Source organism: Tachypleus tridentatus, chromosome 9, assembly GCF_004210375.1.
Source record: "Tachypleus tridentatus isolate NWPU-2018 chromosome 9, ASM421037v1, whole genome shotgun sequence".
Classification (NCBI taxonomy): domain Eukaryota; kingdom Metazoa; phylum Arthropoda; class Merostomata; order Xiphosura; family Limulidae; genus Tachypleus; species Tachypleus tridentatus.
The window spans coordinates 168,233,587-168,250,009 of NC_134833.1; the positions used below are offsets into that span (position 1 = coordinate 168,233,587).

At 30.7% G+C, this 16,423-nt stretch overlaps 1 protein-coding gene across 1 annotated transcript in view; it reads right to left on the reverse strand.

Moving 5' to 3' along the window:
- The window catches only part of LOC143226897 (ribosome biogenesis protein NOP53-like), a 43,325-nt gene that overhangs the window by 22,689 nt on the left and 4,213 nt on the right, over positions 1-16,423 (reverse strand). Inside the window, exons 2-3 of the mRNA XM_076458430.1 lie at positions 14,853-14,920; positions 2,260-2,347 (exon numbers count right to left, since the gene is read on the reverse strand). Coding sequence (XP_076314545.1) covers positions 2,260-2,347; positions 14,853-14,920 — 156 coding nt within the window. The remainder of the gene's footprint in view (positions 1-2,259; positions 2,348-14,852; positions 14,921-16,423) is intronic.

The following is a 16,423-nucleotide window of genomic DNA, read 5'->3' on the forward strand; positions in this document are numbered from 1 at the left end:
CTACACAACTGTCACTAAATTCTTATTTAGATACCTGTATAACTTTATATTATCCTACACAACTGTCACTAAATTCTAATCAGATACCTGTATAACTTTATATTATCCTACACAACTGTCACTAAATTCTTATTCAGATACCTGTATAACTTTATATCATCCTACACAACTGTCACTAAATTCTAATCAGATACCTGTATAACTTTATATTATCCTACACAACTGTCACTAAATTCTTATTCAGATACCTGTATAACTTTATATCATCCTACACAACTGTCACTAAATTCTTATTCAGATACCTGTATAACTTTATATCATCCTACACAACTGTCACTAAATTCTTATTTAGATACCTGTATAACTTTATATCATCCTACACAACTGTCACTAAATTCTTATTTAGATACCTGTATACCTTGATATTATCCTACACAACTGTCACTAAATTCTTATTTAGATACCTGTATACCTTGATATTATCCTACACAATTGTCACTAAATTCTTATTTAGATACCTGTATAACTTTATATCACCCTACACAACTGTCACTAAATTCTTATTCAGATACCTGTATAACTTTATATCATCGTACACAACTGTCACTAAATTCTTTAGATACCTGTATAACTTTATATCATCGTACACAACTATCACTAAATTCTTTAGATACCTGTATAACTTTATATTATCCTACACAACTGTCACTAAATTCTTTAGATACCTGTATAACTTTATGTTATCCTGCACAACTGTCACTAAATTCTTCAGATACCTGTATAACTTTATATCATCCTACACAACTGTCACTAAATTCTTCAGATACCTGTATACCTTGATATTATCCTACACAACTGTCACTAAATTCTTATTTAGATACCTGTATACCTTGATATTATCCTACACAACTGTCACTAAATTTGTATTTAGATACCTGTATAACTTTATATTTTCCTGCACAACTGTCACTAAATTCTTTAGATACCTGTATAACTTTATATTATCCTACATACCTGTCACTAAATTCTTATTTAGATACCTGTATAACTTTATATTATCCTACACAACTGTCACTAAATTTTTATTTAGATACCTGTATAACTTTATATTATCCTACACAATTGTCACTAAATTCTTATTTAGATACCTGTATAACTTTATATTATCCTACACAATTGTCACTAAATTCTTATTTAGATACCTGTATAACTTTATATCACCCTACACAACTGTCACTAAATTCTTATTCAGATACCTGTATAACTTTATATTATCCTACACAACTGTCACTAAATTCTTATTTAGATACCTGTATAACTTGATATTATCCTACACAACTGTCACTAAATTCTTTAGATACCTGTATAACTTTATATTATCCTACACAACTGTCACTAAATTCTTATTCAGATACCTGTATAACTTTATATCATCCTACACAACTGTCACTAAATTCTTATTTAGATACCTGTATACCTTGATATTATCCTACACAACTGTCACTAAATTCTTATTTAGATACCTGTATACCTTGATATTATCCTACACAACTGTCACTAAATTCTTATTTAGATACCTGTATACCTTGATATTATCCTACACAACTGTCACTAAATTCTTATTTAGATACCTGTATACCTTGATATTATCCTACACAACTGTCACTAAATTCTTATTTAGATACCTGTATAACTTTATATCATCCTACACAACTGTCACTAAATTCTTATTTAGATACCTGTATACCTTGATATTATCCTAGACAACTGTCACTAAATTCTTTAGATACCTGTATAACTTGATATTATCCTAGACAACTGTCACTAAATTCTTTAGATACCTGTATAACTTTATATTATCCTACACAACTGTCACTAAATTCCTATTTAGATACCTGTATAACTTTATATTATCCTACACAACTGTCACTAAATTCTTATTTAGATACCTGTATAACTTTATATCATCCTACACAACTGTCACTAAATTCTTATTTAGATACCTGTATAACTTCATATTATCCTACACACCTGTAACTAAATTCTTGCTTGGACACCTCCATAACTTTATACAGTCCCTGTAGTAGTGTCACTAACTTTTAATAAGTAAGTGTGTATACACTTACTATCTCTTTTTATAAAAACATTAAATTCTTGTTTCTAAGTAGTATACATCAGAAGCTCCTATTACAGGTAAAACAGGATATGTTTATAGTTGTTATTGAATATTTTAAACATTTCATAAGGTTTTAAACTCACGGTTTGATGGGTGGGACAACAGCTGAATTAGACAACAAGATATCATGACAACGAAGTGGCTTTTTCCAGCTTTTTTCTTTTACAGTATCTGGAAATATATATTATCTTATTATCAAAGAAAAGAATATCCAAGAAGTGTATACTCTGTACTAAACATTTTTATTGTCTGTAGAAGATGAAAGATGAATTATAATTCATGTAAGAGTTTATGAAACCTTTTTAATGTTTAGTTTGTTCACTTACATCACAATAAGCCTGTTTACTTAGTACCGATATGGTTAACAAAAGTTTATCTATATAATACTAAACATCAAAATATAAAAAGGTTGGTATTATAGATAAACCTAACTTTATTATGTTTTACTATCACACACTTCAACTGTAAGGACATTTTAATACATTCACCAATTAATTACAGTCTGCTAAGTTACTGACAAAAATATAACATATTGCAATCTCGTCCCACTAGTCACAGAAAAATGAATTTACATTTCTATTAAATTATTATCCCTACCAACTTATAACAATTAAACAACATACATTGAATAACAATACTGTATTAAATATTCACCTCCACCAATTACTTACTAATAGATACCTGCTCAAAGTTAAAGGAACTATGGAAACTGTGTTTGAACTAAGTAACACCAGGGTATTAACTTACTAATAAATCAACATAATTGATTATCTCTAACCAATGATGAGGGTCATAGAATAATCAATAAACTAAGAAATTAAATAAAATTACAACTGAACTGATTAATATTATTAAAGTCAATAACTATTTATTATTATTACTTTTTCTAAACTATTCTAACTATTCAGTAATAAAATTACAATTAAACTGATTAAAGTTACAAATATGAACAATTAATCAAAATTTATATGCAAAAATGGCTCGTTTGGGTTGAGAAAATATTTTACATAGAAGAGCGAACAACGTTTCGACCTTCTTTGGTCATCGTCAGGTTCACAAAGAAAGAGGTAACTGACCAGAAGCTGACCACATGTTTGAAAGGCGTTGTGTAACTGAGTGTCGGAATGTAGAGGGCGGTATTAGATGTTTGAATATATAATTTTATTTATTTTATTAATTATATTAATATAGGTATAAAGGCATTCCTTTATATTGGTTTATTTTGGGTTTAAGTTGTTGTATAAGTAAGGCTTCTTTAATTTTGCGTTTGTTTACGTTTGTTTCTTTATTTAGTATTTGAGTGTTTTCTATGGTTATGTTGCGTTTATTTGACTTGCAGTGTTGAAACGTGTGAAGGTGACTTTTATGTTCTTTGAATCTGGTTTCCATTTTTCTACTTGTTTCTCCAATATAGAAGTCGTGGCAGTTATCACATTGTATTTTGTAAATAATGTTGGTGTGGTATTTGTCAGTGTAGTTTTTACATAGTATAGACCTCAGTTTTGTGCCTGGTTTTTGAATAAATTTGGTATTAACTGGAATGTCATATTTTGTTACCAGTTTTTGCCAAATGTTGGTTATTTGTATGCTGATGTCAGGAATATATGGTATACAGCAGAATATGGTTTCGTGATTTTTGGATTCGTGAGATATATTTACTTTAGTTGGTTGATTTTGCTTTCTGTCTAGGTGTGTGCGTATAATGTTTTCTACGGTTTGTGGAAGAAACTTATTGATGTTGATGAAGTAGTGTTTTATTTTGTCTAATTCATCGTTAATTTTATCTGGTGAGCATAGTTTTATGGCTGTGTTTATTTGGTTTCTTAGTATGTTGTAGTATAACTTCTGTTATATCCCTCTTTACAGAAGTTCCAACCACTGAAGCCTGCAAGATAGCCTTAGAACTCTATATCCGAGACCCTAACCCAACTATAGACATTCCCAGTAACCAATAAGCAACCCTCATAGAATTCACCACGATAAAGACAAACTTCATGTTCAACAACCAAAACTATATACAAACAAATGGCCTAAGCATGGGCAACCCAGTATCACCAGTTCTAGCCAATATTTTTATGACACAAGTTGAAACACAAGCAATTAACACAGCATTACATCCACCACTATACTACACTGGTACAGATATGTAGATGACACGGTTGCAGGATTCAAATCTACAGAACACATACTTAATTTTTTCAATCACATTAACTCTATACATCCCAACATTAACTTCACATGTGAACAGGAAGAAAGCAATCAAATATCATTTCTTAACCTCAAAATTACAAGAACCGACACACACCAAAGAGAAATCTGAAAAATCACCCATACTGGACTATATATTCCTTGGGACTCAGCACATGAAACAAAACAAAACTCAACATACTAAGAAACCAAATAAACACAGCCATAAAACTATGCTCACCAGATAAGATTAACGATGAATTAGACAAAATAAAACAATACTTCATCAACATCAATAAGTTTCCTCCACAAACCGTAGAAAACATTATACACACACACCTAGACAGAAAGCAAAATCAACCAACTAAAGTAAATATATCTCACGAATCCAAAAATCACGAAACCATATTCTGCTGTATACCATATATTCCTGACATCAGCATACAAATAACCAACATTTGGCAAAAACTGGTAACAAAATATGACATTCCAGTTAATACCAAATTTATTCAAAACCAGGCACAAAACTGAGGTCTATACTATGTAAAACTACACTGACAAACACCACACCAACATTATTTATAAAATACAATGTGATAACTGCCACAACTTCTATATTGAAAAACAAGTAGAAAAATGGAAACCAGATTCAAAGAACATAAAAGTCACCTTCACACGTTTTCGAACACTGCAAGTCAAATAAACACAAAACCATAGAAAACACTCAAATACTAAATAAAGAAACAAACGTAAACAAACGCAAAATTAAAGAAGCCTTACTTATACAACAACTTAAACCCAAAATAAACCAATATAAAGGAACGCTTTATACCTATATTAATATAATAAAATAAATAAAATTATATATTCAAACATCTAATACCGCCTCTACATTCGACACTCAGTTATACAACCCCTTTCAAACATGTGGTCAGCTTCCGTCAGTTACCTCTTTCTTTGTGAACCTGACGATGACCGAAGAAGGTCAAAACGTTGTTCGCTTCTTCTGTGTAAAATATTTTCTTAACCCAAATAAACCGTTTTTGCATATAAATTTCTCAACAAGTAGGTTTCTCGACATCACTGATAATTAATCAAAATATATATATTTCTCATTGATACCTTCCTCTGTTTACAATACTAACATTTCTCATTTTTTGCTATATTTCTGACTGGTACTTTCCTCTGTTTACAATACTAACATTCATCATTTTTGCTATATTTCTGACTGGTACCTTCCTCTGTTTACAATACTAACATTTCTCATTTGTTGCTATATTTTTGATTGGTACCTTCCACTGTTTACAATACTAACATTTCTCATTTGTTGCTATATTTTTGATTGGTACCTTCCTCAGTTTACAATACTAACATTTCTCATTTTTTGCTATATTTTTGATTGGTACCTTCCTCTGTTTACAATACTAACATTTCTCATTTTTTGCTATATTTCTGACTGGTACCTTCCACTGTTTACAATACTAACATTTCTCATTTGTTGCTATATTTCTGACTGGTACCTTCCACTGTTTACAATACTAACATTTCTCATTTGTTGCTATATTTCTGACTGGTACCTTCCACTGTTTACAATACTAACATTCATCATTTTTTGCTATATTTCTGACTGGTACCTTCCACTGTTTACAATACTAACATTCATCATTTTTTGCTATATTTCTGACTGGTACCTTCCACTGTTTACAATACTAACATTCTCATTTTTTGCTATATTTCTGACTGGTACCTTCCTCTGTTTACAATACTAACATTTCTCATTTGTTGCTATATTTCTGACTGGTACCTTCCTCAGTTTACAATACTAACATTTTTCATTTGTTGCTATATTTTTGATTGGTACCTTCCTCTGTTTACAATACTAACATTTATCATTTGTTGCTATATTTTTGACTGGTACCTTCCTCTGTTTACAATACTAACATTTCTCATTTGTTGCTATATTTTTGATTGGTACCTTCCTCTGTTTACAATACTAACATTTCTCATTTTTTGCTATATTTTTGATTGGTACCTTCCTCTGTTTACAATACTAACATTTCTCATTTTTGCTATATTTCTGACTGGTACCTTCCTCTGTTTACAATACTAACATTCATCATTTTTTGCTATATTTCTGACTGGTACCTTCCACTGTTTACAATACTAACATTCATCATTTTTTGCTATATTTCTGACTGGTACCTTCCTCTGTTTACAATACTAACATTTCTCATTTGTTGCTATATTTTTGATTGGTACCTTCCTCTGTTTACAATACTAACATTTCTCATTTGTTGCTATATTTTTGATTGGTACCTTCCTCAGTTTACAATACTAACATTTCTCATTTGTTGCTATATTTTTGATTGGTACCTTCCTCTGTTTACAATACTAACATTTCTCATTTGTTGCTATATTTTTGATTGGTACCTTCCTCTGTTTACAATACTAACATTTCTCATTTTTTGCTATATTTCTGACTGGTACCTTCCACTGTTTACAATACTAACATTTCTCATTTGTTGCTATATTTCTGACTGGTACCTTCCACTGTTTACAATACTAACATTTCTCATTTGTTGCTATATTTCTGATTGGTACCTTCCTCTGTTTACAATACTAACATTTATCATTTTTGCTATATTTCTGACTGGTACCTTCCTCTGTTTACAATACTAACATTTTCATTTGTTGCTATATTTCTGACTGGTACCTTCCTCTGTTTACAATACTAACATTTCTCATTTGTTGCTATATTTCTGATTGGTACCTTCCTCTGTTTACAATACTAACATTTCTCATTTTTTGCTATATTTCTGACTGGTACCTTCCTCTGTTTACAATACTAACATTTCTCATTTTTTGCTATATTTCTGACTGGTACCTTCCTCTGTTTACAATACTAACATTTCTCATTTGTTGCTATATTTTTGATTGGTACCTTCCTCTGTTTACAATACTAACATTTCTCATTTTTTGCTATATTTCTGACTGGTACCTTCCTCTGTTTACAATACTAACATTTCTCATTTTTCGCTACATTTCTGATTGGTACCTTCCTCTGTTTACAATACTAACATTTATCATTTTTTGCTATATTTCTGACTGGTACCTTCCTCTGTTTACAATACTAACATTTCTCATTTTTTGCTATATTTCTGACTGGTACCTTCCACTGTTTACAATACTAACATTTCTCATTTGTTGCTATATTTCTGACTGGTACCTTCCTCTGTTTACAATACTAACATTTCTCATTTGTTGCTATATTTCTGACTGGTACCTTCCTCTGTTTACAATACTAACATTTCTCATTTTTTGCTATATTTCTGACTGGTACCTTCCACTGTTTACAATACTAACATTTCTCATTTGTTGCTATATTTCTGACTGGTACTTTCCTCCACTTATAAGATTAACTTTTCTCACTTTTTGCTGCTCTTTATTTGAACACATTTTTTGCATGCATCCCACAAGCCAGCCTTAAACTCTCCCTCTGTTGTAATCCAATGTACCAACATGTCTCTCATGTAAAACACTATGCATCACTTCTCCATCAATGAGAGAACACTACTATTTAGTGACAAATGTGATTCCCTCTATGTCACCATTGAATTATCAGTTCAAAGTCTGGTAGAAAATGTGAACACTGGAAGATAGTGGGAAGTAGAAGTGGAGAAAGTACTTATTTAAATTTCATTTAAAAATATGATAATACAGCACTCTCTCACTGCTTTACAAAATTAACTTAAATCCCACACTGAATTGGAAGAGAGACTGGTGCACGAGAAGCACAGGCTATCTTCTGGAAGTGTTCTAACATTAACCTTTTTGTGACAGATCACAGGTCAAAGTCCATATCATCACCTTTGTTGACTTGCATTCAAAGGTTCATTGAACTACTATTTTATGAATTTATGTCAATAAGTTTGGAAACAAATTGTATAATATCATTCAAATTTTAATATAGTATACGAGTTAGTTTCTTAATGTAATAGCAAATATTAAAATAACACACCTAAATATAGATTTTAGTGAGTTATGTGGTATGTTGAATGCAGCACTGTTTAAAATTAGATGTTTTGGTGTCAAAATATTAAGTCTATAGTTTTGTACAAATTTGAACTTAAATTATTAATACTGAGAAGCTAGAATATAAAATAAGAACCTTGTGTTTTCATTTTGCTGAAATATGCATTATGTATTGAATTAAAAACATTGGCCCCAGACATCTCTTTCCCTATCGGAAAACTGTCTTTTTTATACACTTCAATATATGACATGTGAATAGCCAATTGACAACTCAGAATGTCCCCATTGTGGTTTTCTCAGCCATTTTAATATGAGAAAAGGCTATCACTTTCTTTCGAACCAAGAGTTCAAGAAGGTAGGCTGTGTCTTTAGTCTACTTGAAGTTTTGTACTTTTTTCTAGATCTAAATGCAGCTTAGTTAAGGAGCTTAATGAATTACAGTGGAGTTATATGGTAATAATACAATGATTGCAGCTTAGTTAAGGAGCTAAATGAATTACAGTGGAGTTATATGGTAATAATACAATGATTGCAGCTTAGTTAAGGAGCTGAATGAATTACAGTGGAGTTATATGGTAATAATACAATGATTGCAGCTTAGTTAAGGAGCTAAATGAATTACAGTGGAGTTATATGGTAATAATACAATGATTGCAGCTTAGTTAAGGAGCTGAATGAATTACAGTGGAGTTATATGGTAATAATACAATGATTGCAGCTTAGTTAAGGAGCTAAATGAATTACAGTGGAGTTATATGGTAATAATACAATGATTGCAGCTTAGTTAAGGAGCTTAATGAATTACAGTGGAGTTATATGGTAATAATACAATTATTTATGATTTTATGGTTATTCAATTGGATACATAAAACTTAAAAAAGAATTTTGTTTGATATCCTCCAAACGCAAAATTTTAAAAGGCTTAGCAACCTAATTCCAGCAGCAACCAAGTTCACAGGTCGTACCAAAAAAAGATAATTGTCTTGTCCAACATCAATGAAAATTTACAATTAAGGAAGAAAAGATGAATAGAAATACCCAAAGGATCCACTTATCATTAAAGGGGCCATTGAAGCAAATACATATGAGTCCTGCCAAGAGGTATGGCAAGTGTCAGAAGTGGCCACCGCTCCAAAAGCTACAGAACATTGCCAGTAGAAAGTAAGGAGCAAACATGACAATCCAAATGGCCAGCTCGGTAGAATGGAGCCTAAGAGAGAAGGTAGGGCCTGACCTAGATGAGTGCTGAAAAAAAACACCCAGATGAACAAAATATTAGGAAGGATGAAGGAAGGAAGGACACTTCCACTGCAATCAATCATTCCATCCACAAGTATAGGAATGGCTTACTCCCATTTGGAAATGGCAAGAAGCCAGTTGTCCATGTATATGTGGAAATGGAGAACCCAGAGCCAGTTGGTGGGAGTAAAACTTGCATAGAAGAGGTATGACTGCTTGTTGGGGTAGGTGGTCAAGGACTACCTCAGACAGAACATGGTGTGACCAGGGATCCCAAGGAGGAAGAAGAAATATGGTGGACACCTGTTCCTAGGAAACTGTGACAAACAAATGGAATCATGGGCTGCACTTGGCTCTGATGGAGAACAAAAGGTTTTTTGCAAGGAAATGCAAAGCCATGTTGCACAGAAGCCAGCCATGACAACAAGGACACAGTAATCATATCACACTCAAAATATCATAAAAATGACCCACATATATGGAACCAGCAGCAGGTTTGTGAGAAAATAGTGTCATGGCCCAAGAAGGTCCTAAAGAGAAGTGAACCACACATGTAAAGCCATAGCAGGAGACAATACATAGTTGACAGTGGAGGGGAAGCTTTATTCCTACAAAACCTGAGACAGGAAAAGGAAGGCCAAGGGTAGAAAATGGAGCAGAGGTAGGATGAACAGGAAATTTGGGACATATCCCACAAATAAGTACACTGAACACACATCTAGTAGTTCAGTATGTGGGTTCCTGCCGGAAAAGATGCAACAGAGGACTGATCCGTAGTCCGCTATGAAGGACAGGAATATTAATGCAATCACCAAATGTTTTGCAAAGGCACAGTGTAAACTTGAACAAAAAAGGAAATGGGAGACCAAAGAAAGGACTACAGCCTAATGTTAAGCCAAGGCACCTGTAACAACCAGGCAAGATGATGTTAAACCAAGGCACATGTAACAACCAGGCAAGACTATTTTAAACCAAGGCACCTGTAACAACCAGGCAAGACAATGTTAAACCAAGGCACATGTAACAACCAGGAAATAATGATCTTAAACCAAAGCACCTGTATTGTTGAATACCAAATATTCAACAAGATAATTCTGTGAGGGCCACAAAAAAACACACAAGAATATATCAGTTCAGGAAAAGCAGTGATTAGAACTTACAACATGCACATACCTGAAATTTTCACAAATATTGAAAGTATAATTATAATTCATTAGACCAGAATGATAACTTAAACATTATTTCTTCATTCTTTGTGACTCAAGAATAGTAATAACAACCACTTATAGAAAGTCACATGCTCATTTGTAGTGATTTTAGACCATTAATAATATCTGCTACAGAAAGTCACATGTGCATTTGCAGTGATTTTAGACCATTAATAATATCCGCTAGAGAAAGTCACATGTGCATTTGTAGTGATTTTAGACCATTAATAATATCTGCTAGAGAAAGTCACATGTGCATTTGTAGTTATTTTAGACTATTAATAATATCCACTAAAGAAAGTCACATGCTCATTTCTAGTGATTTTAGACTATTAATAACATCTACTAAAGAAAGTCACATTTTCATTTGTAGTGATTTTAGACTATGAATAATATCCTACAAAGAAAGTCACTTGTTCATTTGTAGTGATTTTAGACTATTAATAATACCTGCTAAAGAAACTCACATGTTCATTTGTAGTGATTTTAGATTATTAAAAATATCTACTAAAGAATGTCACGTGTTCATTTGTAGTGATTTTAGATTATTAAAAATATCTACTAAAGAATGTCACGTGTTCATTTGTAGTGATTTTAGACTATTAAAAATATCTACTAAAGAAAGTCACATGTTCATTTCTAGTGATTTTAGACTATTAAAAATATCTACTAAAGAAAGTCACATGTTCATTTCTAGTGATTTTAGACTATTAATAATATCTACTAAAGAAAGTCATGTTCATTTGTAGTGATTTTAAACTATTAATAATATCTACTAAAGAAAGTCACATGTTCATTTGTAGTGATTTTAAACTATTAATAATATCTACTAAAGAAAGTCACATGTTCATTTGTAGTGATTTTAGACTATTAATAATATCTACTAAAGAAAGTCATATGTTCATTTGTAGTGATTTTAGACTATTAATAATATCTACTAAAGAACATCATATGTTCATTTGTAGTGATTTTAGACTATTAAAAATATCTACTAAAGAAAGTCACATGTTCATTTGTAGAGATTTTAGACTATTAAAAATATCTACTAAAGAAAGTCATATGTTCATTTGTAATGATTTTAAACTATTAATAATATCTACTAAAGAAAGTCATGTTCATTTGTAGTGATTTTAAACTATTAATAATATCTACTAAAGAAAGTCACATGTTCATTTGTAGTGATTTTAGACTACTAATAATATCTACTAAAGAAAGTCATATGTTCATTTGTAGTGATTTTAGACTATTAATATTATCTACTAAAGAACGTCAGATGTTCATTTGTAGTGATTTTAGACTACTAATAATATCTACTAAAGAAAGTCATATGTTCATTTGTAGTGATTTTAGACTATTAATATTATCTACTAAAGAACATCATATGTTCATTTGTAGTGATTTTAGACTATTAAAAATATCTACTAAAGAAAGTCACATGTTCATTTGTAGTGATTTTAGACTATTAATAACATCTACTAAAGAAAGTCACATGTTCATTTGTAGTGATTTTAGACTGTTAAAAAAATCTACTAAAGAAAGTCATATGTTCATTTGTAGTGATTTTAGACTATTAATATTATCTACTAAACATCATATGTTCATTTGTAGTGATTTTAGACTATTAAAAATATCTACTAAAGAAAGTCACATGTTCATTTGTAGAGATTTTAGACTATTAAAAATATCTACTAAAGAAAGTCATATGTTCATTTGTAATGATTTTAAACTATTAATAATATCTACTAAAGAAAGTCATGTTCATTTGTAGTGATTTTAAACTATTAATAATATCTACTAAAGAAAGTCACATGTTCATTTGTAGTGATTTTAGACTACTAATAATATCTACTAAAGAAAGTCATATGTTCATTTGTAGTGATTTTAGACTATTAATATTATCTACTAAAGAACGTCAGATGTTCATTTGTAGTGATTTTAGACTATTAAAAATATCTACTAAAGAAAGTCACATGTTCATTTGTAGTGATTTTAGACTTAAAAATATCTACTAAAGAAAGTCACATGTTCATTTGTAGTGATTTTAGACTATTAAAAATATCTACTAAAGAAAGTCACATGTTTATTTGTAGTGATTTTAGACTATTAATAATATCTACTAAAGAAAGTCATGTTCATTTGTAGTGATTTTAAACTATTAATAATATCTACTAAAGTAAGTCACATGTTCATTTGTAGTGATTTTAGACTACTAATAATATCTACTAAAGAAAGTCATATGTTCATTTGTAGTGATTTTAGACTATTAATATTATCTACTAAAGAACATATGTTCATTTGTAGTGATTTTAGACTATTAAAAATATCTACTAAAGAAAGTCACATGTTCATTTGTAGTGATTTTAGACTATTAATAACATCTACTAAAGAAAGTCACGTGTTCATTTGTAGTGATTTTAGACTGTTAAAAAAATCTACTAAAGAAAGTCACATGTTCATTTGTAGTGATTTTAGACTTAAAAATATCTACTAAAGAAAGTCACATGTTCATTTGTAGTGATTTTAGACTATTAATATCTACTAAAGAAAGTCACATGTTCATTTCTAGTGATTTTAGACTATTAATATTATCCACTAAAGAAAGTCACATGTTCATTTGTAGTGATTTTAGACTATTAAAAATATCCACTAAAGAAAGTCACATGTTCATTTGTAGTGATTTTAGACCATTAAAAATATCTACTAAAGAATGTCACGTATTCATTTGTAGTGATTTTAGACTATTAAAAATATCTACTAAAGAAAGTCACATGTTCATTTGTAGAGATTTTAGACTATTAAAAATATCTACTAAAGAAAGTCATATGTTCATTTGTAGTGATTTTAAACTATTAATAATATCTACTAAAGAAAGTCATGTTCATTTGTAGTGATTTTAAACTATTAATAATATCTACTAAAGAAAGTCACATGTTCATTTGTAGTGATTTTAGACTTAAAAATATCTACTAAAGAAAGTCACATGTTCATTTGTAGTGATTTTAGACTATTAATATTATCTACTAAAGAACGTCAGATGTTCATTTGTAGTGATTTTAGACTATTAAAAATATCTACTAAAGAAAGTCACATGTTCATTTGTAGTGATTTTAGACTTAAAAATATCTACTAAAGAAAGTCACATGTTCATTTGTAGTGATTTTAGACTATTAAAAATATCTACTAAAGAAAGTCACATGTTCATTTGTAGTGATTTTAGACTATTAATAATATCTACTGAAGAAAGTCATGTTCATTTGTAGTGATTTTAAACTATTAATAATATCTACTAAAGAAAGTCACATGTTCATTTGTAGTGATTTTAGACTACTAATAATATCTACTAAAGAAAGTCATATGTTCATTTGTAGTGATTTTAGACTATTAATATTATCTACTAAAGAACATCATATGTTCATTTGTAGTGATTTTAGACTATTAAAAATATCTACTAAAGAAAGTCACATGTTCATTTGTAGTGATTTTAGACTATTAATAACATCTACTAAAGAAAGTCACATGTTCATTTGTAGTGATTTTAGACTATTAAAAATATCCACTAAAGAAAGTCACATGTTCATTTGTAGTGATTTTAGACTATTAATAATATCTACTAAAGAACATCATATGTTCATTTGTAGTGATTTTAGACTATTAAAATATCTACTAAAGAAAGTCACATGTTCATTTGTAGTGATTTTAGACTATTAACATCTACTAAAGGAAGTCACTTCAAATATGTCAGAAGTTCATTCTTGGTGAATAAATTCTTATATTAGTAAATTCTTAATCTATGTTCATAACATTAAAGTTATTTTGTTGTACAAGACATATTAAAATGTTAGACATAAATAGATGTGGCATATTTAACTGAAAATAATTTCCTAGAAATAACCAAACAAAGGTAATTTCTTACAAGCTCCTCCCACAAGCCTGTTATCAGGATTCTCAAAGTTACACCTTGAAGAATAAATTATTTATATTATTCACATTTACTAACAAGTTAAACTTACGTTCTTGTGGATTATTCTTTATGTCAAGATAAAACAAAGCTTCGTCTGGTTTCTCAGACACTGGACCACTGAAAGAACACAATTAAGACAAGTAAATAATGAGAAAGAACAAAATATTCTGTAGCTTCTCCAAAATATAATGAAAAATGAATACAAATTCAACTGAAAAAATGCAACATTTTTTATCTGCAATCACCAACTTCTCATGTGCTTCAAGAAACACTAGCTATATCAAGATGCAGGATTAATGGGTGTTTTAGCTTACATTTCATGATTAAGATAAAACTTTTTACAGTGAAAAGTCAGTAGTTTCTTAGAACCAGTGCAACAAACTTAACATACCATTTAATGTTAGAAAGAAAAGTTACCTAATTTAATGAATGATTGTGTTTTAAAAATCTGTTATCTCCTAAAACCTAAATTTGAATGTTAAAATTCTACTACTACAAGCATTAGCATTAAATCCTACAACAGCAATCAATGAATAGTAAGTACCCTGTATTATAAATATAACTGTGATAGACAAGAACCTTGTTACACATAAATAACTATCCACGTTCAGTTCTAGTAACTATGTGCAATTTTTTTTTGCATGTGCCACAAGTCTTGAAGTTTCCACCCCTCTGGAATTAACTGATTCAATGTGTTTTGCAGGCAAATTATCATGCAACAATCCTTCACCAATCACAGCGCAACATAAACTCTTCACTCAACTTCTATCAAACTGTTACTTCAAGTTTTGGCAGAAAACTAAAGCACTAGTTTTCAGTGGGGAGGAAAGGTAAGTACCCATCAGAAATGTAGGAATATTATCACTTCCAATTACCTCCTCTTACATAAACAGCTAGAATCCCACATCTAATAGGTGGAGGGACCAGTATAAGAAAAAGGAAGATAAAGGCATCCCTTGAAAGCATTCCCAAAGATTAGATCTTTAGATTCAAAGATAATACGTGAAAGACAGCACCATTTCTGTACTACATATACTCTTTGTCCAGTGTGGAAAACGTTATCATAAACAAAGTAGCACACCTCATAGGGACAGAACTATGGTTGGATAGGAATTAGAACCATCACACAATACACGAACCTCATAGGAACAGAACCATGGCTGGATAGGAATGAAAACCATCACACAATACACGAATCCTATAGAAACAGAACTGTGGCTGGATAGGAATGAGAACCATCACACAATACACAAATCCCACAGGGACAGAACTGTGGCTGGATAGGAATGAGAACCATCACACAATACACAAATCCCACAGGGACAGAACTGTGGCTGGATAGGAATGAGAACCATCACACAATACACAAATCCCACAGGGACAGAACTGTGGCTGGATAGGAATGAGAACCATCACACAATACACAAATCCCACAGGGACAGAACTGTGGCTGGATAGAAATGAGAACCATCACACAATACACGAATCCTATAGAAACAGAACTGTGGCTGGATAGGAATGAGAACCATCACACAATACACAAATCCCACAGGAACAGAACTATGGCTGGATAGGAATGAGAACCATCACACAATACACAAATCCCATAGGGACAGAACT